The sequence below is a fragment of the Scyliorhinus torazame genome, chromosome 16, assembly GCF_047496885.1.
Source record: "Scyliorhinus torazame isolate Kashiwa2021f chromosome 16, sScyTor2.1, whole genome shotgun sequence".
NCBI classification, from domain to species: Eukaryota; Metazoa; Chordata; class Chondrichthyes; order Carcharhiniformes; family Scyliorhinidae; genus Scyliorhinus; species Scyliorhinus torazame.
The window spans coordinates 2,156,042-2,183,651 of NC_092722.1; the positions used below are offsets into that span (position 1 = coordinate 2,156,042).

The 27,610-nt window shown below is 44.6% G+C and overlaps 1 protein-coding gene across 11 annotated transcripts in view; it reads right to left on the reverse strand.

Annotated features, from left to right (window-relative positions):
* Positions 1-27,610, reverse strand: part of rap1gapa (RAP1 GTPase activating protein a) — an 809,199-nt gene that overhangs the window by 468,241 nt on the left and 313,348 nt on the right. The window contains exon 1 of one of the 11 annotated variants that reach the window (XM_072477754.1): positions 7,106-7,342. The exons of the other annotated variants lie outside the window; for them this stretch is intronic. Within the exon in view, the coding sequence (XP_072333855.1) occupies positions 7,106-7,149 (44 nt within the window). The 5' untranslated portion in view covers positions 7,150-7,342. Of the gene's footprint in view, positions 1-7,105; positions 7,343-27,610 lie in introns of those variants that run through there. 11 annotated transcript variants of the gene reach the window in all.

Consider the following 27,610-nt stretch of genomic DNA (forward strand, 5'->3'; position numbering starts at 1 on the left):
ATGTGTGTGAATGTGTGTGAGTGTGTGTGAATGTGAGTGTGTGTGGATGTGAGTGAGTGTGTGTGAGCGTGAGTGTGTGAGTGTGTGTGTGTGTGAATGTGTGTGTGAGTGTGTGTGAGTGTGTGTGTGTGTGTGTGTGTGTGTGAATGTGTGTGAATGTGTGTGTGTGTGTGAATGCAATTGGCGGTATAGTTCAGAGAGCTCCCCCATATCTAACTGCTGATTACATTCGAAGCGTTAATAAAATACTGATGTGACTGTCGTCTCTTTGTTGCCATTCGAAAGTTTGAACTGTCTCTCACCATTTCAGCATCACTGCGGCTGAAATACAACTCCAAGTGGAACAAAGTGGATTCCAGGCACTGAAACCAAAAGATGAGACAGTACCACCCCCCCCTGGGAGTCTCAAAACCTCTTTCCTGGGGCTCTGAAACCCAATTATGCTGCAACGCAGCCATGTAAGAATGACAGTATAATTGGGCCAGTGTGCGCTGGTGAATATCCTTACACTACAGCATAGTGTGTGCTGGTGTATATCCTGACACTACAGCATAGTATGTGCTTTTCCCCCCAAGGTGTGGGATTACAATTTATGGACACGTGGGTTTTAAAAACACAAAACACTGTTTATTCTATTAACTCAACTTAACATATTAAATAAACATTGGATCTTTTAACACCCCTTACTTCAAAGATAACTCAGAAAATATTGCAACAGTAAATAACTCCTTAAAATGTTCCTTCAAACTTCCAAGAGACTTAACACCTTTAAACAGAATCACATCAGGTTAAAGGATATATATATTTTCTGTAGAATGGCAGAGATCTCACAGCAAATCCAGCTCACTGCAAAACACAGACACACACCCAGCTCTTTTCAAACAAAACCTGCAAAACTAAACTGCAAAATGGCTGAACTGAGCTGAGCTCCACCCACTCTATGACATCACTGTTTTCTTAAAGGTACATTGCTTAAACATCCATGTCTTAAAGGTACCCTCACATGACAATATCCTTACACTACAGCATAGTGTGTGCTGGTGTATATCCTGACACTACAGCATAGTGTGTGCTGGTGTGTATCCTTAAACTACAGCAGTGTGTGATGGTGTTTATCCTTACACTACAGCATAGCGTGTTCTGGTGTATATCCTTACACTACAGCATATTGTGTTCTGGTGTATATCCTGACACTATAGCAGTGTGTACTCGTGTATATCATTACACTACAGTATAGTGTGTTCTGGTGTATATCCTTACACTGCAGCATAGTGTGTGCTGGTGTATATCCTGACACTACAGCAATGTGTGCTGGTGTTTATTCTTACACTACAGCATAGTGTGTGGTGGTGATATCTTTACACTGCAGCATAGTGTGTTCTGGTGTATATCCTTACACTGCAGCATAGTGTGTGCTGGTGTATATCCTGACACTACAGCAGTGTGTGATGGTGTTTATTCTTACACTACAGCATAGTGTGTGGTGGTGTATATCCTTACACTACAGCATAGTGTGTGCTGGTGTACATCCTGACACTACAGCAATGTGTGATGGTGTTTATTCTTACACTACAGCACAGTGTGTGGTGGTGATATCTTTACACTGCAGCATAGTGTGTTCTGGTGTATATCCTGATACTACAGCATAGTGTGTTCTGGTGTATATCCTGATACTACAGCATAGTGTGTGCTGGTGTATATCCTTACACTACAGCAGTGTGTGGTGGTGTCTATCCTTACACTACAGCATAGTGTGTGGTGGTGTATTTCCTTACATGACAGCATAGTGTGTGCTGGTGTATATCCTGACACTACAGCATAGTGTGTGCTGGTGTATATCCTGACACTACAGCATAGTGTGTGGTGGTGTATATCCTTACACTACAGCATACTGTGTGGTGGTGTATATCCATACATTACAGCATAGTATGTGCTGGTGTATATCCTTATACAGCATAGTGTGTTCTGGTGTATATCCTGACACTACAGCAGTCGGTGCTCGTGTATTTCCTTACACTACAGCATGGTGTGTGCTGGTGTATATCCTTACACTACAGCAGTGTGTGCTGGTGTATATCCTTACAATGCAGCGTAGTGTGTTCTGGTGTATATCCTGATACTACAGCATAGTGTGTGCTGGTGTATATCCTTACACTACAGCAGTGTGTGGTGGTGTCTATCCTTACACTACTGCAAAGTGTGTGGTGGCGGATATCCTTACATGACAGCATAGTGTGCTCTGGTGTATATCCTGACACTACAGCAATGTGCTGGTGTATATCCTGACACTACAGCATAGTGTGTGCTGGTGTATATCCTTACACTACAGCAGTGTGTGCTGGTGTATATCCTTACAATGCAGCGTAGTGTGTTCTGGTGTATATCCTGATACTACAGCATAGTGTGTGCTGGTGTATATCCTTACACTACAGCAGTGTGTGGTGGTGTCTATCCTTACACTACTGCAAAGTGTGTGGTGGCGGATATCCTTACATGACAGCATAGTGTGCTCTGGTGTATATCCTGACACTACAGCAATGTGCTGGTGTATATCCTGACACTACAGCAGTGTGTGCTGGTGTATATCCTGCACTACAGCATAGTGGCTGCTGGTATAAATCCTGACACTATAGCATATGGTGTGCTGGCATATATCCATACACTACAGCATAGTATGTGCTGGTGTATATCCTTAAACTACAGCATAGTGTGTTCTGGTGTATATCCTGACACTACAGCAGTGTGTGCTGGTATATATCGTGACTCTACAGCATAGTGTGTGCTGGTGTATATCCTTACACTAGTGTACTATGTGGTGGTGTATATCCTTACACTACAGCATAGCGTGTTCTGCTGTATATCCTTACACAACAGCAGTGTGTGCTGGTGTATATCCTGACACTACAGCATAGCGTCTTCTGGTGTATATCCTTACACTACAGCAGTGTGTGCTGGTGTATATCCTGACACTACAGCATAGTGTGTGCTGGTGTATATCCTTACACTATAGCATATTGTGTGCTGGCGTATATCCATACACTACAGCATAGTGTGTTCTGGTGTATATCCTGACACTACAGCATAGTGTGTGCTGGTGTATATCCTTACACTGCAGCATAGTGTGTGCTGGTGTATATCCTTACACTGCAGCATAGTGCAAGTGAAATAAGAACTTGCAATAATTTATAAGATGGAAAAGGTTTGCAACTGCTTTTCTTTAATAAAACCTTGCACTAAGTCTCAGTTTTGATATTCTGTTTAAATTGTCAATGTTGTGCGTATACAGAATATTCTACGTAGTCTCTATGAACAATAGTTTCCTTTTAACATTGAATGTAAGGGAGCTACAAGAATGATGTGAACAATCACATCTTCAAATGACCAGCCAGCATATTCTGTCAGTGTCTACATGAGCAGCCAGTGCCCACACAGCTTTACCCCAGCATGTCTCCATAGGATTGATATACTCCTGAAATCTGTTTGAATTTAGCCAGTCCCAGGGAAGGCCTTTGTACCAGCTCCCCACCAACAGTCACCAGTTCTAGGATATTCCACCGGCACAGGTGGCACTCACTGAATAGATCTACCCAGATATGTGCAGGAATATTCAAAGTGGGTATTAGTGATTTATTGCCATTAATTTCAGGCAACACTGGCTGACGGGCTATCAGTCGATAATCTCCCCTCGCCCCACTGGTTCAGGTGCCCCCAAGATAGGTCGCTATGAACCTTCTCTTCCACCCTACACATACCCACTTCAAGCATGGCTTGCTCATCAGGGGCCATTTAAAATTATGGGAATTTAGACTGACCCCTGGAAGATCAGTTGACGTCAGGCAATTCTAACACAAACAGAGTTGGATGCGCCAAAGCAATATATGGCACAATATCTTCAGAAAAAGGAGGGAGTATTACATGGAAACCAGACCCCAACGATTGTGCCGATCCCGACAAGACCCCCAATTTCTTTTTAATTTGTAAAACTACGAGGAAAGGATACTTCACTCCAGCAGTGATGACTCTGACCAATAGATACCTTTTATGTTAAAACAGACTTTAATTTACACACAGATTTAACCACATTGACATCAAAGAAAATAGCTTTACCATTATCAATTAAACAGTTCTTAACCAAAAGGAAAAACTTGAACTTATTATCTACTCCTGCCACTAACTCAAATTAAGCAACCCAATACAGTTCAAATAAGACTTAAAACAGATTTTCTTGCTCCGCTGTGTAGGGATCTTTGCAGAGAGTTCCTTTCAAGAGCAGATTTACTACTCTTCTGCTCAACCCAACTGCATTTGGCAAGACTGCTGTTCAACCTAAATTCCTTCTGCCTTGTCAGACTCAAGTCCTATGGCAAATTGCAAAACTACAAACAGACCTGGCTCCTCCCATTAAGTCCTTCATCTGTATCCCACTAATATGTCACATGACCTGCTTAACTAGCACTAAATGCAACTCCTCAAAGTATCTACTCTCCAGGGAATCTCCAGCAATCATAACAATATCCCATTAGCCATTTTTCTGTCACCAAGTGAGTGGTTGGAATCAATCATGACCTCACCTTTTACAACTCCCTAATTGCAGCTTTAGCAGACACACAGTCTGGGTACATAATCTAGGTTCTTTAATAATACTTTTACAACAAATATAGACGTTCACCTAGGCTTTTAAAAAAATTACTGTAACAGATAAAAAATATAATAAAGACCAATTCCTACATTCATCCCACCAGGTTGGTGATTATTCGCCAAACAAACAGTAGTCCTAAACTCTGGTGCCCATTCTGTTTCCATATCCCTTTATTCTCCAGTTCTGGCTGGGGAAGGTGGAACACGGGGGTTCAGGATAAGCGGGTGATTCATTGAAGTCTGAGATGAAGAGAAATTCCTTCACTCAAGGGCTGTGAATCTTTAGCGTTCTCTATCCCAGCAGGTGTGGATGTTCCATTGTTGAATATATTTAAGGCTGGGATAGAAAGTCTTTTGGTTTGTCAGCGAATCGAGGGCTATGGAGAGGGGGAGGGAAATTTGGAAAACTGATTGTGGATGTACAACTCTAGGTAGGTACTGAAGATACTGTTACTTCAGTTAAGCAAATGTGTCGTCATCCGAATAAAAGATGGTGTTGGACACAACTGGAAGTGTTGTAAGTTAATTAAACTTATGTAATTTAAACACCTGCCAGTTGACATGGAATGGCTACACTAGAAGGAGCATTAAAAAGAATATTCATTCTTTTATTAAACTTTTACAATGTTCCACCCGTTAATTTTGAGCAAGTCTATTAAATATTGGGGAGATGTGAAGGAAGAAGGCAAAAGCTTTCAAGCAGACTGATGTGTAACCTTAATTACAGGAGCATCCCATTAAGTTATAGAGACTTTACAAAGAGTACCGATGGAGGGGGTTGCACGGCGGCGCAGTGGTTAGCGCTGCTGCCCATTGGCGCCGAGGTCCCAGGTTCGATCCTGGTCCCGGGTCACTGTCCGTGTGGAGTTTGCACATTCTCCCCGTGTCTGTGTGGGTCTCACCCCCACAACCCAAAGATGTGCAGGGTAGGTGGATTGGCCACGCTAAATTGGAGAATTGGGCACTCTAAATTAAGAGTGCTGATGGAGGAGCAATCTGCCCAGTGAGAGGGCAAGTGAAAAGAAAAAGACAATAACAATATCGGACAGGCTGGGTTACTGGTGTGGAAATAGATGCAAACACAAACATGTAATGATTTATTCACACACAGATGACACAAATAATCCCACTGAGTTCAAGAATAAAACAGACAACAGGTTGTACTGAACCTTGTGCCATTGTGTCACACTAGTGAAAGTCATCCAAGGTTCACCTACAGCTTGAAAATGAACCTATTTGCAGTTACAGCCCCTTCAATATAGTTTACTTCAAGATGTTTTGCTGATGCACAGACACCTTGTACACCCAATTGTAAAATTGAAATGCCAGTGATAACACAGCTGTCTGCCTCTGGTTATGAATGTAAAGTAGATTGAGCTACTGGACTTGATACAATTACAGACTATTGCCAGGACCATGGACAAGGCTTGCTGCTGGTTTGCGCGTTCCATTTTGTAATTCAGCATCAGGCTAAACAGTGATGGAATCAGTATTAAACTTGCTCCATGATTCAATCTATCTTACAGCCTTTGTGGAATAAAAAACGATTGAGTTTTCTATGCCATTCGCTGGAACTCAGCTGAACAAAATGCTCTTGGAATACGAATGAAGTTTATGGTAAAAAGGGAAGGAAGACAATATCTTTGCTGTCAACACGAATCTCTCAACAAACAAGCTGATTTGAGTGAATTCCAATCTGCATGGGATTCAAGATACTGTATGTTTGAAGCTGTATCAGAAAAATAAGTATAATGAATAGAGGGGTGGAATCGCCCTCACTGACAATTTTACAAGAAGCTGCATCAACATTTTAATTTAAAAATGACGCTTGGCGGAATTTCTTCCTTAATTCCATAACATTTGATGAGGGATGGCTGTAAAGTTCACTGCCTGCATTGTTAATGAGACGCTAAAGCAAGCTACTTTCTGTCACATTACTTGTGTCAATCTTCCTTACTGCAGTTTATGGATAGCCTTCTGGCTACTTTGGATTCTGGCTACAAGGTGAAAAGCAGGATTATTATTTATTGCAAACAGCAGCTGCTTTTGCCTGAAGCACTGCATTTGGGTAAACAACAAGATTAATTGAGGAGTGCTAATGCGACTTATATTGACAAATGAGTATTCTGCTCTATCATGCTTTCCAACATTAAGGAGAATATAAGGAGATTGAAGGAAATATACCCTGCCGAAGAAACAGCATTGCAAATCGATGCAATTTCTGAACCAAAGTAATGGGGGTACTGGATGAAGCAGAATGGAGGAAAAACAGAGAGAGAAATCCCTATATAGTTAAGCAATCAGAATTAAATAAAAAGTGGGATTGGAATGAAGTGTGAGCGTGTAATGCTACGATTATGATAATGGACGAAAAGAGAAAGGTCGCTGTGGTTATGCCGTTTTAGGGGAGGACGTGAAAAGCTATTTCTAACAGCCTCAAAAAATATTAAACATTTTAATAACTTACCAGAATTTTTTGGCTTTCCCGATCCTGAAAGGAGAACATGGCATGTTGATTGACTGCAGAGAGCTGTTTAACTGCAAACCGTGCTCTGGTGAACAGTTGATAGCTTTCAAAGTGTTTCCTCAGGCTGGCAGTGGGTTGCTGCTCACTGACGGGGTCAGTCAGCAGCAGCTACTTCAGGAAACACCGCTGAGCTCAGCGAGAGGAAAGCCCACCCGCAGATGATTGAGAGGCCCTGCACATATTCAAAATGCTGCTCGTTAACCCAGGAGTGAGCAAGGATGAGGACAGTACCAGCTTCCTGTACGCCTGGTCCTCCATGGGCCGCTGGTGGTGATACCTGACCAGAACCCTGTGCGCCAGAAGAGATATAAAAAAAAATTGGAATATTGTTTCTCGTCACCATAGCAACCTAATGAACCATGGGTGCCCGCTGCTGTGCTTCATTCTGCAAATTTGCTTCCATCATTCTACTGGGGACTTGATTTTTAAAAAAACTTGGAAATCAATTGTGGAGCTTTAGCCAACAGACTACGAGTAAGAACTTATCAGTTTGGAAGCAAAGTCTGCAATGCCTGAACATGCTACAGTGTAATTCATTCATTGTAAAAGGACAGACATTGATCACTGGTATAAATAGCTCATGTGAAGCTTTTACACAGGAGGTTCCAATATCACTAGTACAAGGGCAATTCAAAAAGCAGTTCACTTTATAAAATAACATGTAAATCCATTTAGGACAAAGAATATGAATTTATAAATCTCAGGGAAACATTTCAGAAGTTTTTTCAAATTCAATTTTTGCTTAAAACAGGATTCATATTCTGACGCGGCAGGGTATATTTCCTTCAATCTCCTTATATTCTCCTTACATTCCAACGCTAATGTGAAAATTGAACTAATTCTCTCTGCGTGTACATGAGTTGCTCAGGCAGGTGGGTAAAATGCTCTGGGCACAGTTTTCAATAAGAATGTATTTCAGGAATTTAAATACAGAAAAAGTTCAGATAATTGTGGAGTGACATTTACCCCAAATTCGCAATGGTTGCTCGATTGCTGCGACGTTCTACACCGAGACTATTCAACCATAAAATCTACTTAGTATCTATCTGGTGACTCAAAGCAACAGGTAAACAACAACAAATTAGGCACTTTGTCCTGTCTTAGTTTTTTGGATGTTCTTTGAAAATTCAGTCTCACATGAGTTAAGCGGGTTTGAGAAAAGGATGTTTGTGATCGTGTTTGAGGAGCTGTTCGTCGGGGGGGGTGAAAAAGGGGAAAAGTCTGTACAGACTGTATAGTTGATTGCTGGGAAATATGTTTCCCGGGGTGTTTATTTGCTGTAACCTGTTTTGACACATGTTTGTAATAAAACACATTTTTAAAAAAAATCATGCCTCACGGGCGGCATAATGGCTTCACAGCACCGATCACCAGTTCGATCCTGGCTCTGGGTCACTGTCCATGTGGAGTTTGCACATTCTCCCCGTGTCTGCGTGGGTCTCACCCCCACAACCCAAAGATGTGCAGGGTAGGTGGATTGGCCACGCTAAATTGCCCCTTAATTGGAAACAATGTTTAAAAATCACAATCCACAAGGGGAGTTTTATTTAATAAACTACAGTTCAGATTTCTGTACTATGTGTATTTTAATACAATGTTGAAAGTTTCAAAGTTATAAGCGAGCGAGCGGTTCTATTCAATGACAACTTTCATTTATATGGCACCTGGGTAACATAGCAAAATTACCCCAGGTGCTTCCCAGGAACATATCAAACAAAACGGAGTCACATCACGACATATTTGACCAAATGACCAAGTTCTTAGTCAAATGGCCAATTTTAAACAATTTAAAAGGAGGAGAGTAGGTCTAGGAGGTCGTCAGGAATTCGCAAAATTGGGGCTGATGTGTTAGGCAGGTCGGTTCGGTGTGGACTGCACTTGATGCAGCGATGCGAGAAACAGACGTCTAACACTGTAGAAGATCCAACACAGTTTTATTGAACGAAAGAACTAACATCCATATTTAACTGTGGATCGACACTACACTGACCTGACTGGAGACCTTGTAGTAGCCTGACCAGACTTACTAGCGACCGCATGGTGTTTGCACTGTGCTAGCTCGTGGTCTCTGACTGTCTTAGTGGCTGGGTCCCGAGAGAGCGGGAAACCTGGTGCCCTCCGGCTTTATAGTGGTGGTGTCCTGTCTGGTGATTGGCTGCACTGTGCTGTGTGCTTACTGGTCATCCTATGTGTCAATCACTGCCTGTCTGCACTTCGTTATATACATGAGTGGATATTATGACATCTCCCCCCTTTTAAAAAAAAAAAATACCAAGGTGTGGATGCTTATAAATATATATATATGTGCCTGATTATATACAGAAAGATGTCTAAACGAACGTATATACATGGGAAGGTTGCGATAGTGCAGATACATGGCAAACAAAACGATATTTACAGAGGTCTAATTGGTGAAGTCACAAAAATGTACAGAAGCTCAGTCTATAGATTTAGTCTTTGTGGTGGGCGACAAATTCTTGTTGATCGCCGCAGAGGCGGATCAGGAGCCGCCTGCCCTTGAAGAGGCGGGATCGCTGGCATCGCGGGTGGAGTGTGGACTGGCAGGATTGCTGGTAGATCGGTGGCCTCGTGGTAGGGTATGTCCAGAGGAGGCAGCGTAGGCGGCGGGGCACACCAGTCAGGTAGCGGGTGTGGAACTCTTCGCTGTGCCCGTCTGTTGCGCCGTAGCAGGGATCGCTGGCTGCTGAGCGGTGGAGCAGATCTGCAAAGGGCTGCGTAGTGGCCAAGCTTGCCACACTGTAGACACCGGATTCCTCTTGCCGGACATTGCTGCTTTAAGTGGGCGGAGCCACAATTCGGAACCCCCCCCCCCCAACTCCGCAACACCCATGCCGTGCAACCCTGGTCCGTTTACAAAGAATGCCAGCTTAGCACCTTGGCAGTGCCCCTACCAGCTTGTAATGCCATCTGGTCACCTTGGCAGTGCCAAGCTGACACCCAGGTGGCACTGCCAGGGTACCCAGACAGCACCCCCCCCCCCGACGAACACTGCCAGGGCACCACTTTGCCCAAAGGAATGCAGCTGGGGCCTTCGATTGTCTTGGCGACCCCCACGAGTGCCATTCCATCTGGTCCCCATTTGTGGAGACCAGTGCTAAACAGCGCTCGCCCGAGGTCCTCGAGGCGAAGGGATTGAATCCCAAAGCCTCAGTAACCTCGGGAATCTGCACATCAAAGTGAGGCTTTCTGCCCTCGCTCGAATATGCAGATTTGTCAATAGGTGATCGGACCCACTGTGGGTTGGATTCCCCTTGCAACATCTCGCAAGATCGCGTTGAATCTCGCGGGACGTTATGAGCCGTGTAGATCCTGGGAGGGAGTCTCCCAGCTTTCACAGGCCACGCTGTGCCGCGGCGAGATTCTGTCCCAGCGCAGCGTGGCCGGGGGATCGCGCCCCCTCTGCACCACCCTCACTAATTATCAGATTCACCCCTGGTGTGAGGCAAAAAAAAAAACAATTTCAGAAGAGATTTGTAAAGGCTAAAGACCCATGTACATGATGTAAATTAAATTAAATCAAAGTCAGATTGATATTAATGTCATGCAGCATCATTTCCACCACCGGACCCTTTATGCTTTGTAAGTACGTCATCTTCTTAACTGCTTAAGAGTCGGATAGTTGCTTCTGCTGTCAGCATCTTGTTACTGAGCAATCCAGGACTACAACTCCTTCCTGTAAAATATCACACTTCAACACGAAGCATCACACAACTCAACTTGTAAAACAGGCACGGATTAAAAGCAAAGTTCATTCATTTTTCAGAAGAGATTCTGTATTTTTGGAAACCAGAAGGGAAAATATCTTGGGGTACAGGCTACCTCACAAGTAGTGACTCCCTTCTCTGCACCGGCCCCGACGCAACATGGCGCAGGGCTACAGGGGGCGGCGTGGAAGAAAGGAGGCCCCCAGCCCGAGAGGCCAGCCCGCCGATCGGGTGACCCCAATCGCGGGCCAGGTCACAACGGAGCCCCCACCCGGGTTCGGACCCTCGGATTCACCCCACCCGGGGTCGGACCCTCGGATCCCCCCCCCCAACAGGCCGCCCCCGGACCATTCCACGCCGAGATCTCTCCGGCTAAGAGCAGGTTAGAACGGCGCCGGCGGGAATGTGTTTTGTTACGGCCGCTTGGCCCATCCCGGGCCGAGAATCAGCGGTGGGGGCCCTGTAGAGCGACCCCCAGCCTGCACCGCACAGGCGCCAATGCGTCAGGGTGGCGTGTCGCGATTCACCAGCCCGGCCCCAGGCTGAGAGAATCCCGCCTAGAGTCTTTGCTTCCAATGGTGTTTCTGTAACAGGCATTCCTCCCAGCACGTTGATTGTTCAAAGTCTCTTATTTACAGATGATGATAGTCTTCTTGGCAGTGTCATTCACTCAGTGTGGTACTTGAAATGAAAATCGTTTATTGTCACAAGTAGGCTTCAAATTAAGTTACTGTGAAAAGCCCCTAGTCGCCACATTCCGCCGCCTGTTCGGGGAGGCTGGTACAGGAACTGAACCGTGCTGCTGGCCTGCCTTGGTCTGCTTTAAATGCCAGCTCTTTAGCCCTGTGCTAAACCAGCCCCTGGCAGGCAGCAAATAGGTCAGTTGGGTGGTGCATCCCAAAACTACATTATAGGTAAGATTTAGTTATTGTTCAGGAGACCTGGTTACAGGGTGAGCAAGACTAGGAAGTAAATATTCAAGCATGTTTCTTTCAGTAAATTTAAGAGTACCCAGTGATTTTTTTTCCCCCAATTAAGGGGCAATTTCGCGTGGCTAATCCACCTACCCTGCACATCTTTGGGTTGTGGGGGTGAAACCCATGCAGACACGGATTGAATGTGACCCAGGGTCGGGATTCGAACCCGGGTCCTCAGCGCCGTAGGCAGCAATGCTAGCCACTACATTCAAGCATATTAACCATTTAAGAGTGATGGGCAAAAAGGAAAGGGCAGGGCGGTATCGCTATTAATAAGGGACGACACCCGTACATTAGAGAGTGAGGATCTTAGAACAAAGGGTCAAGTAGTAGAATCAGTTTAGGTGGAGCTAAGAAACAACTAAGGGCAGCAGAAATTGTGGTAGCCATCTATAGCCACCAAACTATTAGTGGGAATGTTCAACACAGTATAATTCAGCAAATTAGAGCTGCAGGTAACATGGGAAATACAGTAATGGGAGATTTCAATTTACATATAGACAGAGTCTATTATTATAGTCCATTATTAAAGATGACATTGTGGAGTACTTGGAAGTGCATGATAAAATAGGACTCAGTCAACACAGCTTCGTCAAGGGGAGGTCATGTCTGACAAAGAGTTCTTTGAGGAGGTAACAAGGAAGTTAGACAAAGGAGAACCAGTGGACGTGATTTATTTAGATTTCCAGAAGGCCTTTGACAAGGTGCCGCATAGGTTAAGAGCCCATGGTGTTAAGGGTAAGATCCTGGCATGGATAGAGGATTGGCTGACTGGCAGAAGGCGGAGAGTGGGGATAAAGGGGTCTTTTTCAGGATGGCAGCCAGTGACTAGTGGTGTGCATCAGGGATCTGTGCTGGGACCACAACTTTTCACAATATACATTAATGATCTGGAAGAAGGAACTGAAGGCACTGTTGCTAAGTTTGCAGATGATACAAAGATCTGTGGAAAGAAAGGTAGTATTGAGGAAGCAAGGGGGCTGCAGAAGGATTTGGACAAGCTAGGAGAGCGGGCAATGAAGTGGCAGATGGAATACAATGTGGAAAAGTGTGAGGTTATGCACTTTGGAAGGAGGAGTGGAGGCATAGACTATTTTCTAAATGGGGAAATGCTTAGGAAATCAGAAGCACAAAGGGAGTCCTTGTTCAAGATTATCTTAAGGTTAACGTGCAGGTTCAGTATGCAATTAGGAAGGCAAACACAATGTTAGCATTCATGTTGAGAGGACTAGAATACAAGAGCAGGGATGTACTTCTGAGGCTGTATAAGGCTCTGGTCAGACCCCATTTGGAGTATTGTGAGCAGTTTTGGGCCCCGTATCTAAGGAAGGATGTGCTGGCCTTGGAAAGGGTCCAGAGGAGGTTCACAAGAGTGATGCTGGGAATGAAGAGCTTGTCATATGAGGAACGTTTGAGGACTCTAGGGCTGTACCCGTTGGAGTTTGTAAGGGTGAGGGGAGATCTTATTGAAACTTACAGGATACTGCGAGGCCTGGATAGATAGATGTGGAGAGGATGTTTCCACTTGTAGGAAAATCAAGAACCAGAGGACACAATCTCAGGCTAAAGGATGATCCTTTAAAACAGAGATGAGGAGGAATTTCTTCAGCCAGAGGGCGGTGAATCTGTGGGACTCTTTGCCGCAGAAGGCTGTGGAGGCCAAATCACTGAGTGTCTTTAAGACAGAGATAGAGAGGTTCTTGATTAATAAGGGGATCAGGGGTTATGAGGAGAAGGCAGGAGAATGGGGATGAGAAACATATCAGCCATGATTGAATGGTGGAGCAGACTCGATGGGCCGAGTGGCCTAATTCTGTTCCTATGTCTTATGGGTAAACCTAACCAGCTCTAATGTTGTGGATGATGAATTTCTGGAGAGCGCATGAGATGATTTTCAGGAGCCGTACCTTGAAGAACCAACAAGGGATTGGGCCATTTCATATTTAGTATTATGTAATGAGGAAGGGCTAATCAGTAACCTTGGTGTAAAAGGAGCCTTTAGGAAATAGTGACCATAATATAATGGAAGTTTACTTTAAGTTCGAAAGTGACAGAGTTTATTCTGAAACTAGCATCTTAAATCAGAACTAAGGACACTATGAAGGCATGAGGAGCAAGTTAACTATGGTGGACTGGGAAAATATACTAAAATATTCAATAGTAGACAGGCAATGGCTAGTATTCAAAAAGTATTACATGGTCTATAACAAACATACATTCCTTTAAGATACAAAAACCCAACAGGAAAGGTTAATTAACTGCATTAGATCAAAGGAAGTGGCTTATAAAATTGCCAGATAAAGGTGATAAACTGGTAGATTGGGAGCAATTCAGAACCTAGCAGAGGATAACAAAGAAGCTGATAAAGAAAGGGAAAAGTGAATATGCGTGTCAGGGAGAAGCAGTAAAAGCTTCTTTATGAATCTGCAAAGGAAAAGAACAGCAAAAACAAATTGAGTCTATTACAGGTGGAGACAGGAGAATTATCGATTGATCTTTATTACTGTCACAAGCAGGCTTACATTAACCTGCAATGAAGTTACTGTGAAAAGCCCCTCGTCCCCACTTTATAATGAAGAACAGGGAAATGGCGAAGAAACTAAACAATTACTTTGGATGTGTTTTCACTGGAGGATGATACAGAAAATCTCCCAGAAATATTCGGGAACCATGGGCTTGTGAAAATGGAAACTGAAAAAAATTGGTATTAGGTCGTACTCGAAAAATTAATTTTATTGAAGGCTGATGAATCTCCTATCCTGATCAGCTACATCTCAATGTTGAAGCAGGTGGCACTTGGCAGAATGGATGCATTGGTGTTTATCTTTGAAAAGTCTCTCGGTTCTGGAAAGGTCCCTGCATATTGGTCAGTAGCAAATTAAACCCGATTATTTAAGAAGGGAGGAAGAAAAGGGATAACTAAAGATTGGTTTGATGCCAATGTTAGAATCTGTTATAAACATTGTGATAACTGGACACTTGGAAAATAATGTTATGACTGGGTAAAGTCAACATGGATTTATTAAAGGGAAATCATATTTTGACAAACCTGTGGAGTTTTTTTGAGGATGTTACCTGTAGCATAGATAAAGGAGAGTCAGTGGGAGTGGTGTATTTGGATTTTCAGAAGACTTTCGAGAAAGTCCCAGATAGGATGTTAGTTAAACAAAATTACTGCACATGGAATTAGCGGTAATAGTCTGGTATGGATTGAGTACTGGCTAATGGACAGAAAACAGAGTAGGAATACTCTCAGGTTGTTATGAGTTGGATACTGCAAGGGTCGGTGCTTGGGGCCACAGCTCTTCACAAGTTAAATGATTTGGATGTGGGATCAAAATGTAACATTTCCAAGTTGGCTACTGACAGAAAACTAGGCGGGGATGTAAGTTGTGAGGAGGATTCAAGAATACCCCTAAATGACATGCACAGGCCAAGTGAGTGGGGAAGAACATAGCAGATGGAACATAATGCAAATAGGTGTGAGGTTATCCACTTTTGCAGAAGAAAAAGGCAGAATATTTGTTAAATTGTGTTAGGTTGGAAGTGTTGGTGTCCAAAGGAACCTGGTGACCTTGTTTGTGAGTCACTATAAGCTAGCATGCAGGCGCAGCAAGAAATCAGGAAGATAAATACCATGTTGGCCGTGATTGCAAGGGGATTAGAGTACAGGATAATTGGTGTCCTTCTATAACTGTACAGATCCTTGGTAAGACCACATCATGTTAATTTTTGGCCTCCTTATCTAGGGAAGGATATAATTGCCATTTGGGGAGTGCAATGGAGATACACCAGACTAATGACTGGGATGGCAGGATTGGAGGAGAGATTGATTTCCTCAGGAGTTCCGAAGAATGAGAGGTGACCTCATTGAAATCTACAAGATACTTACAGAACTCAACAGGGTAGATGTGACTGGTGAGTCCAGAACCAAGGGCAGCACGGTAGCATTGTGGATAGCACAATTGCTTCACAGCTCCAGGGTCCCAGGTTCGATTCCGGCTTGGGTCACTGTCTGTGCGGAGTCTGCACATCCTCCCAGTGTGTGCGTGGGTTTCCTCCGGGTGCTCCGGTTTCCTCCCACAGTCCAAAGATGTGCAGGTTAGGTGGATTGGCCATGATAAATTGCCCTTAGTGTCCAAAATTGGCCTTAGTGTTGGTGGGGTTGCTGGGGATAGGGCCGAGGTGTGGACTTGGGTAGGGTGCTCTTTCCGAGAGCCGGTACAGACTCGATGGGCCGAATGGCCTCCTTCTGCACTGTAAATTCTATGATAACCTGGGGGCAGTCTCAGAATGAGCGGCATGCAATTTCGACTGGGATGTGGAGGAATTTCCTCATCCAGATGCTGAATCTTTCGAATCCTTGACACCCGAGGCTGTGGAAGCTCAGACACTGCGCATGTGGACAGGAAATTCCAGATTTCTGGATATTAAAGACACCAAGAGATGATGGGGATAGCGCGAGATAGTGGTGTAGAAATAGATTTGCTTCAATGGTGGAGTAAACATGATACGCCGAATGGCCCACTGCTATCCTAGTGTTCCTGCAATCCAGGCAGCCGATTACAACAGCTGCTCACTCCCTAGCACGCCGTCTGCATGGTCAAGGTCCTCTGGAAGACTGGCTCTAATAGAGCAGAATCCAGCTCTGTTCGCTGCTCAGAAATCTGCAAATGATCGTGTGTTACAAACACCGTCCTGTGGAGTCAGGCGTGTCCCTCCCCACACCCTCCTGCCTGTGGAGTCAGGCGTGTCCCTCCCCACACCCTCCTGCCTGTGGAGTCAGGCGTGTCCCTCCCCACACCCTCCTGCCTGTGGAGTCAGGCGTGTCCCGCCCCACACCGTCCTGGCAGTTGTTTCTATCATTCCGCGTATGAAGTCCGTTCATACTCTCCGTCCTCTCAACACAAGGGAAGACAAGCTGAGTTGACAAAACGTGTTCTTATATAACTTAACCCTTTAAGCTTTCTCCTTCAACATCCACATCCATCACAGCTCAGGTAACAAAGCATACACCTGCCCGTGACTGGTGGCAGCACAAAGCCAGATCCAGAGCTGCGTAACCAGCTGCAAGGGCACCTGAAACGACCATTCAGCAAAGGGCTGGCATGTTCAGTGAAGGGAAGAGTCAAATAATCCCCGAGACCTGCCTCTACATCCTTGCAACCATGATGCAGTGTAGATGCGCTGGAACGATTTTGTGAAGTGACACAGAAGGTAACCTCCCTTGAAACGATCCCACACAGCACCGAGCGCTGGGCTCTGGGTTTTCCTGGCACCAGCAACCTGATGCTTCGCTCTTCCATTTCCTGTCACTCTTTAATTCCTCGTCTTTTTGACAAAGGTCACTAATGGGCTGAGATGCAGTTCAAGGGAAGCTTTTTGAGTCTTTCTCTTCTTGTTGTGACATTTGAGGAAAGAAAGTTTCCCTTTCCAACTACACTTTGATTGCAATGCGAAGGATGTAGAGCACGGTTCAATAGAAAAGGATTTATTTCTGCTGGGATTTTGGGGTGTGTTTGGCGGAGTTTTTTGCTGCAGCGCTGAGTAACAACCCGCGATTCAGCGGCACTGTGTCTTTTTGCGTGGTCTCGGCGAGTTTCTCTCCACCGTGGTCGCATTTTGAGCCATTTCCTCTGGCGAGCCCAGCAGGAAAGGCGGCTCACAGATCGGGGCAACATTTTATCTGCTCCTCTGATGTCTCTTCCCCCGCCCCCCCCCCCCACTGCCCATCACTTTCAACTTCCCCTCTCCCCCCCCCCCAACCTCCAGGAACACACTCCTCACCCCCCCCCCCCCCCCCCCCCCCCCTCCACCTGACAAGGCCCCTCCTCCAGCCTAATCCCTAGAAGTGCCAACCTGGCACCTGGGGACTCTGGCAGTGCCGGTCTCTGATCATTGGGCGGTCTCTAATGGCTTGGGAGACCCCCCAGAGGTTCAATTACGACTGATCCATGTTGGTGGAAATCAGGACTAAATGACACCCTGGCGAGGTCGCCGAGGTCCTTGACGCCAGTCCTGGGCGCCGGGAGCCAGGAGAATCCCGCCAACGCATATTTGAGCTTAATGGCACATTTAAATATGCAGATCTGAATCAAAGATATTTCGGAGTTAGACTTTGCCAACAGAAGAATATCGAAGATGATGTCTTCAGACTTGCTGATGTTGAGTCACTGAAATTTCTATCTCATTTACAACTTGGGGTCTAGCTGTCAGACATAGTTAGTCGGTGAATAAAGCTCGCACTTCCGGTATGCTAATGGCTGATGTAACTGAAGGAGAACACATAGATGAGGAACTGGCACAACAAAGGGTCCTCGGGCGGAAGAGAAGCCATTACTAGAAATGACTGTGGTGGGATGGAGCAGCAGAACAAGGTGAGAGCAGTACCACAACGACAGAAAGTGGGAAGAGGTGAGTGAAGTTGACCGTGTGAAATACTGGAGAGGTTCCAATTGTGGAGCCATGTCACAAGGTGCTGTAGTGATACTGAACGCTGTTTGTAGCTTTGACGAGGTTAGTTTCGATGCTGCGTGTTGGACAGAAGCCACATGTGCTTATAGATGAATGGTATATTAGCTCACAATAAATAGCTGTGTTAAGGAAACCAAAATACTTTCATTGTCCAACTTACATTTACAAATTAAACAATATTTAGGATGCAATTTTATTTCTCCCCTCAGACTTTACTGAAAGTATTAATTAACTATGGCAGTAAAATCACTTTTCATTAAATACAAGTATTTTAACATTAGGTTATAGCAGAGATATTAAGTATTAAACTGACTCAAAGGTCAAGAACGAATGCCATTGCACATGAATAACATTAGCACCAAGTGGGAAAAGCAACCAAACAAATGCAGCAAGAAACTCATCGTGGACCAATAAACCAAATGTTATGAGGCTTAAAAATACTTAATTAACAGAAAGCAGATGGTCTGGAATTCACTTAAATGAGGTTCTGAACTTTATTACACCCTAGCATTCACGGTGAGCACACCCGCTCTCACATTAGACTGAAAATGCTACAAATTGAACAACTTAACGGCTTCTGCTACTAGGCCGTGGAAAGAGGATGCAGAAACTGCACAATTTTATTTGAGGGAGTAAATTTGCCCTTTCCAGTTACACTTTGAATGCAGTATAAAGGAAGCAGTCTACAACATGTTTAAATGCAGCTGTACCACATCAAGTCAAGACGCTCATTGATAAGTTATTCAAATTTATCTCTGATTATACACACAGATAGATATTATGGACAGTTTCCTCAATTTTAACAAACTCTTTTCAGGATATTCTCACACAACTATCAGGAGATATATTTTTCAATGTAATTCATTCAGATATCAGAATGGAACATGACCCCACCCACAAAACACCTGCTTCAGATAGTTCAATCCCCATGGAGAGTTCCTGTTGATTCTGTGCATCTTCAAAGAGGCTCTTAAATTTGATGCCTTTTTGATGGAAAAGCACAAATAGATACTGTTTAATTCATTTTTTAAAAATCACTAAGAAACTGACCACTGTACATGGGATGTGAGGTCACTGGCGAGGTCACTATTTATTCCCCATCCCTAATTGTGGTGACGAGCTGCCTTCTTGAACCGTTGCAATCCATGTGGTGTCGATACACCGACAGTGCTTTTAGGGAGGGAGTTCCAGGATTTTGACCCAACAACATGAAGGAACGGCGATATAGTTCTAAGTCAGGATGATATGTGGATTGTGGGTGTTGTATTTCCAGGTATTTGCTGCCTGGTTCTTCCAGATGGTAGAGGTCACAGGTTTGGAAGGTGTTGTTGAAGGAACCCTGGTGACTTACTGCAGTGCATCTTGTAGATGGTACACACGGCTGATTCTGTGCATCGGTGGTGGAGGGTGTTAATTTCTGTGGATGGGGTGCCGATCAAGCGGGGCTGCTTTGTCCTGGATGGTGTCGAGCATCTTGAGTGTTGTTGGAGCTGCGCTCACCCAGGCAAGTGGAGAGTATTCCATCGCACTCCTAACTTGTGCCTTGTAGATGGCGGACAGGCTTTGGGGGGGGGGCGGGGGGGGGGTCAGGAGGTGAGTTACTTGCAACAGGTTTCCCAGCCTCTGACCAGCTCTTGTAGCCACAGTATTTATATATCGGGTGCAGTTAATTTTCTGGTCAATAGAGGAAGAGAATTAAATTATAAAGGAGCTTTAATTCTGTGGCCAAGGTGTGGGCAAAGTGGAATTACTGAATATGGAAAACAGGAGGGAAAAGTCTCCCTCCTGTAATGGAAGGTATCATTTTTCAGGGTGAGATTGGCGAGTGCAGGATCCTGGAGTTAGATGGGACATTTGGTCAAGGTGGTCAAAAACCTCACGTGAGCACAGATGGTACTGGGCATGAGCATAAAAAGCAACCAAGGACATGATAAAGAAATCAGAAGCAGAAAAATGGAAAATAGTGAACATAGAATTGTAAAGTTTAGGGCCACATTAACCTTGAAAAATTAAGAAAATGCAAAGATCAAATAGAAAATTCAACACAGAAAAGCAAATAGTGAAGGGATGAAGGTTGATCGGAGGAACTGCATGGATCAGCCCTGTGAGAGGAATCATTTATTTAAAATCTGCCAATGTGTGGCAGTCTAACATAAGGGGACATATCAGAACTATACAGGTAGCTTCCATCTCTCTGCTACCTTCTGGCAGAAAGTTAAGAGATACAGGAATGAAGTGAAATGAAAATCGCTTATTGTCACAAGTAGGCTTCAATGAAGTTACTGTGAAAAGCCCCTAGTCGCCACATTCCGGCGCCTGTTCGGGGAGGCTGTTACGGGAATTGAACCGTGCTGCTGGCCTGCCTTGGTCTGCTTTCAAAGCCAGCGATTTACCCCAAAGCAATTGCAGCAAAGATTTGCAAACAAAATGTAGTGAGGACAAACTTGAGCTGAGCTCAGAATGTACATTGAACAATTATGTAAATTAAGTTACATTAGAGACTTTGCACTTGACCTTTCTGGAAGAATGTGCACAAATGCTTAACCACTTTCCGACCACATCAGGGAAAGACAAACTGGGCTCTGTAACCTACGCTGAAGATTTGAGAAACGCAGAAGAGATTTTTCAGGTGAAGTTGGGTGTTCAGCAGGGAAGTTGGTGCGATTCCTGGCCAGTTGGTCGCGCAACCCAGTTCGCACTCCACCCACACTTAGAAACGTCTTTAGAGGCTGGGGTGCACTGCGCCGTGAGGGAGGTGTGCGGGAACTAAAGGCCCTGGCAGTCCCGGCCCCTCAGAGATCAGGGAAAAAGGGTGCACCAAACTCATTAAAGCTTTGCCCCCCTCCATCCCAATCGCCTGCATCAAGACCTCCTCTCCCCAAATTGCCGGTACCAGTGACCCCCCCCCCCCCACCATGGGGGTCGCCAAATGCCCCCCTTTCAGCACACCATGTCTCCAACCACCCCGGTGCTACAATGGCCCCCGAGCGCCATGCCGCCGCCCCCCCCCCCCCCCCCCCCCCCCGACACCCCCGGCAACATTTAGCTCAGTGGGCTAGACAGCTGGTCTGTGATGCAGAACAAGGCCAGCAACATGGGTTCAATTCCTGCACCAGCTTACTCGAACAGGCGCCGGAATGTGGCGACTAGGGGCTTTTCACAGTAACTTAATACTTGTGACAATAAGGTTATTATTATAGCAGGGGCTATTTAGCACAGGGCTAAATCGCTGGCTTTGAAAGCAGGCCAGCAGCACGGTTCAATTCCCGTAACAGCCTCCCCGAACAGGCACCGGAATGTGGCGACTAGGGGCTTTTCACAGTTACTTCATTTGAAACCTACCTGTGACAATAAGCGGTTTTCATTTCATTTCATTTTTCATGTCTAGTCACCAGTAGTGACTCACGCTGGCTTCACATTGTGTCGGTCGGCGGGAGAATTGCAGGAGCCGGGAAATGAAGATTTAAATATCCTAATCTGGTTCATGCCCAGCGAGGACGGAAACAGATCATGGCAGCTGGAGCGGGCCGGGAGCATCGGAAACGGTTTGGCGCAAATCCCGTTTCGGGCCTCTACTGGAAATCTCCTGACATAGCGGGATTTGCCCAATAATGTGTTCTGCTATGACAAAGCATTGAAATTATAGCAATCACACGTGTCAAAGTTCTTGCAAGTCAAACTACTCCCTTCTCCAAACAGAATTACATGTTCCTTCAATATTTCAAAATTTTGCATGCACAGTTAAACCCAATTAGAAAAAGTACCAGTTACAAAGATTAATATATTCCTTCACCTGCTGCAAAAAACAATTTTCATAGACGGTGGATCAAAACCTGCTGATGTTCAACTTCCCAAAGTCTGAATCAACATTGGGCAGCACGGTGGCACAGTGGTTAGCACAATTGCTTCACAGCTCCAGGGTCCCAGGTTCGATTCCCCGCTGGGTCACTGTCTGTGCGGTGTCTGCACGTTCTCCCCGTGTCTGCGTGGGTTTCCTCCGGGTGCTCCGGTTTCCTCCCACAGTCCTAAGATGTGCAGGTTAGGTGGATTGGCCATGATAAATTGCATTTAGTGTCCAAAAAAGGTTGGGTTGGGTTACGGGGAGGGGTAGGCTTAAGTGGTGTGCTCTTTCCGAGAGCCGGTGCAGACTCGATGGGCTGAATGGCCTCCTTCTGCACTGTAAATTCTATGATTCCAATTTTCCTTTTCCCTCGCCGGAGTTGTGGTGATTCTCAGGTTAAATCACCACCAGTCCGCTCTCCCCCCTCAAAGGGAAAAGCAGCCTATGGTCATCTGGGACTAAGGCGACTTTACTTTTATAGAACCCGCCTAGGTTTGTTTCAGAATGAAATGACTTTACCTAACACAGAATCGGGCATTGTTTCAAATAGGAAGGGCTGGATTTTTACCAAGTCAACTTTGCTGAACTGTCTGATTTCAGGAGTCCCTTTGAGAGGGTGATGTTAGTTCAAGACAGAAGCACACACTCGGCACTGCTAATCTTGTCTGCTCTATTATGGGGATTGCCATGTCCTACGCATCTGCAATTTCATAGAGATGGGCCAGGTTTTCAAAAGCGTCCTGGTTCACAGCCCCTCAGAGAAGTTGTGAACCTGCGAATGCTTGAGGGGACCTTTTGAAAGGGGAGTTCAGAAGATCCTCCTCATGCCCCCCCCATGACAATGTAAGGCCCTCCACTCACACCTCATGGCACCTCAGCCAAGCCTCATCATGTACAATTGACTGAAAGCTCGCAAATCCATTACCTTTGTTGAAATGCCTGTGCTCCATAGAGAACACTGCTCCATTGACAGCTCCGAGTCTCAGATTTCTGCTGTCAATTTTAAAATGTTTATTTACACAGGGTTAAATGGTTTCAAGGGTTTACAGTTTCTGTTATAGGCACTTAAAAGGGTCTGGGTGATTTACACTTTTATTGTCCTACATTTAAATGTCTTTAGAGGAGAAAAAAAATAAATGAAAGACATTTTTAAAGCGGTTTTAAAAATCTTTTAAAAAGGGCATCATTTATTTATTTCCATGAAAAAAAGTAATTTTACTGCAGGACAATAAAAGTGTGAATCACCCAGAACTTTTTAAATGTCAATATTAGAAACTGTAATCCTGGGAAACCACTGAACCTTGTGAAAATAAACATTGTAAAATTGACAGTGGAAATCAGCGACTTCAGCCCGCACTCGCACCTTGCCCTGGCAATGAAGATCCTGGCTTGGTGGGCACTGGAGGGCCAAACCGGGAATTTACACAATTCCTGCTACCCACCTCGAGGATGCAAATTGAACCCGAAAAACCTTCTGCGGCATAAAGATCTATTGGGCCAAATGAATTGTCAGGAAACAAAAATGAAATGAAAATGAAAATCGCTTATTGTCACAAGTAGGCTTCAATGACGTTACTGTGAAAAGCCCCTAGTCGCCACATTCCGGCGCCTGTTCGGGGAGGCCAGTACGGGAATTGAACCGGGCTGCTGGCCTTGTTCTGCATTACAAGCCAGCTGTTTAGCCCAGTGTGCTAAACCAGCCCCAAATGCTGACAACATATACTATATCAGTTACCAGGTACATTTTAATAAAATAAGACCATTACAATGCAGCCCGAAATAAACAAAACTTTGAAAAAATACCACAATCAAGATGTGAATTTCACACACACTCCAGGCATGATCACACTATTGTGCTTCCAGTATGATACAGCATCATATCAAAGGCCACCATATACTATTCCAGCCATCAGTGTGTAGCTCTGTTGATTGTCATAGGATGTCATTTATTAATAATGTTAACCATCTGCATACTTATTAAATCCCACAATTTAATCATTGCTCCTTTCAGGGCAGCTGTCATTTGTGAGTTGATGTTGAATTAAATACATTTATTTTCATGCTGTGGAAGTGCACAATCCCAGCTCTCAGTGGAGATAGGATGAAATGAATGAAAAATGCTTATTGTCACAAGTTGGCTTCAAATTAAGTTACTGTGAAAAGCCCCTAGTCGCCCCATTCCGGCGCCTGTTCGGGGAGGCTGGTACGGGAAAGGGGAGGCTGGTATGGATGCCAGCTGTGAAGCAATAATTTCTTGTGGTAAACTGTGACATTTAAACAGTTTGTTTAATTTACAAGCCTCAAAATTGAGCTTTTCTTTGCGGCACGAGAATCCGAAACTTGTGCCCGAATGAAGAGGCCCAAGGTGCTCCCAAAATTGGAACCTCTTCATCATCAAGCCATCGAACTTTGGATAGCCAACAGGCGTCTCGGACAGTTTGCCAGGAAAGAGAAATAAAAGATCACCATCTGGTGAGTGGTTAAGATGGGGAATAGGCAGGACAGTGATTGGGTCTAGAGGATTGGGAGGCACATTTTATGGGATGTGTGCGTGCACAGTGTTAAAATGCTGTCCTATATCAGACAGCAGATAAGCAATGGCTTGATGACAGGAGCCAAAGGGTGGTTGTGGAGGGTTGTTTTTCAAACTGGAGGCCTGTGACCAGCAGTGTGTCTCAGGGATCGGTGCTGGGTCCACTGTTATTTGTTATTTCTATTGATGAGTTGGATGGGAATTTAGGACGCATGGTTAGTAAATTTGCAGATGACACCACGATTGGTTGCATAGTGGACAGTGAAGAAGGTTATCTAGGATTGCAACGGGATCTTCATCAATTGGGCCAGTGGGCCAATGAATGGCAGATGGAGTTTAATTTAGATAAATGTGAGCTGATGCATTTTGGTTGATCAAATTAGGGCAGGACCTACTCAGTTAATGGTAGGGAGTTGGGGGGAGTTACAGAACAAAGAGATCTGGGAGTACAGGTTAACAGCTCCTTAAACTTGGAGTCGCAGGTGGACAGGGTGGTGAAGGAGGCATTTGGCATGCTTGGTTTCATTGGTCAGAGTATTGAATACAGGAGTTGGGATGTCTTGCTGAAATGAAATGAAATGAAATGAAATTAAATTGAAATGAAATGAAAAGAAAATCGCTTGTCACGAGTAGGCTTCAATGAGGTTACTGTGAAAAGCCCCTAGTCGCCACATTCCGGCACCTGTTCGGGCTGAAGTTGTACAAGACATTAGTAAGGCCACACTTGGAATACTGTGTTCCGTTCTGGTCACCCTATTATAGGAAGGATATTGTTAAACTAGAAAGAGTGCAGAAGAGATTTACGAGGATGCTACCAGGACTTGATGGTCTGAGTTATAAGGAGAGGTTGGATAGGCTGGGACATTTTTCCCTGGCGCGTAGGAGGCTTAGGGGTGAACTTAGAGGTCAAGGAAATAATGAGGGGCATGGATAAGGTAGATAGTCAACATCTTTTCCCAAAGGTAGGGGAGTCTAAAACTAGAGGGCAGAGGTTAAAGGTGAGAGGGGAGAGATACAAAAAGGGTCCAGAGGGGCAATTTTTTCACACAGAGGTGGTGAGTGTCTGGAACGAGCTGCCAGAGGCAGTAGTAGAGGCAGGTACAATTTTGTCTTTTATAAAGCATTTAGACAGTGATATGGGAAAGCTGGGTTTGGAGGGTTATGGGCCGAATGTGGGCAATTGGGACTAGCTTAATGGTAAAAATTGGGCAACATGGACATGTTGGGCCGAAGGGCCTGTTTTCATGCTGTAACCTTCAATGACTCTACGACTCTCTGTGTGAGCACAGACATAACTGAATTAGCTCCTTTAGTGGGGAATGACTCGGAAATGTGTGCTGCCCCCCACATAGGGGGATGTGGGATGATGAATAATAAACTGACAGTCCCCATTCTGCCCACATTGCAGATTAACCATTAAATTGAGTTACTGTCAACATTATCCAAAAGCAATTTATAAAAAAGGATGGTATTTTAACAAGTTGGACCAAAGGCAGAAGATTAAATTAATGAAGCAGACCTCCCTGCTCTTGTGGAGTGTCATGTGGGAATACCATTCCTTTATTTCATGGCACTGTCTCTGCCTCCAGCCCACTAATTGCTTAATTGGTAGATGCAGAATGATGGCTGCTGCCAAGGATGTAGTAGAATGATAGCACACATTGTAGCTGAAGCTGCCTTCCTCGATAACAGAATACAGGATACTTTTACAATCATGGGCAAGAGTTGAGATGATATTGAAGAGAGCTAGAACCGTTTCTGATTATTAGTAAAGTGCATTTAAAAAAAAAAAAATTTATTCTCCTTTTTCACATTTTCTCCCAAATTTACACCCAACAATCATCAGTAATGAATGTAATATCAATCCCCATATCAATAACAACCATCCCATCCTCCCACCAAACCCCAAACATTAGCCCGCATGTTAACATAAACAAATGACAAAAAGGAATCAGGAATCATCCATAGTCACCCTTAACACACACAGCCCCCTCCCCCCAACCCGCCACCACCCCCCCCAACTAATATTCGATGTGATCCAATTCTCGAAAGTGCATAATGAATAACGCCCATGAATTGTAGAACCCCCCCATCCTTCCCCTCATATATAAAGTGCATTGACAGGAATCTAGTTTAGCACCCAAAGGCAATTAATCGAATGTTTTTTTTTTAAAACAATGTGCTAATGGCGATTGGTTTGTCTTTCTTTAAAATAGTTCCACCTCATGAGGAACTTATTTGAATATGAACTTGAGGCAGGCGATGATTCGGGAAAAGCTCACCTTCCCCTGCAAATGTTAACGGAAGACATCGAACACAAATTACTTTATAATTCATGTGAGACTTTATGTAAATAGCCCGCACGGGGCGGGAATGATTATCTCCTCGGTGACCCTTGGGGAGTGCAAGCTCTCCCATGAGGGGAGGGGGATCTATATTGACCTTTGTATAAAAGGTCAGCCAATAAAGCACCGATCAGAGAGAAACCCGGTAGTGATCGGCCAGACCATGTATGTATTGTGCTGTAAAAACCCTTTCCTATTTAACTCGGTGTGGACTTCCCATGTCCTTATTAAACTTTATATGGCCAAATGGTGGCTAGATCAACACTTGCAATGAACAACTGCTACTTTTTTGTATAAATGCAAACTTGTTGGGATTATTCAAGTGTCACCAGGTGTGGCATTGCGTTAATTCGCAGCCCAGTATGATGTATAACTGCATCTCATGATCTGCTCCTAAACCATTTTAACGATTAATCCGATTCGAGTTAACTTCTACCCGAGGGTAGAAAACACTTCTTTCTCTGGAAACGGAAGGATTGTTAAAGCACAGACTGATCAGCAGAATGTTCATTTGTTCGGTGTCAAAATCAGAGCATTGTTTGTGCAGCAG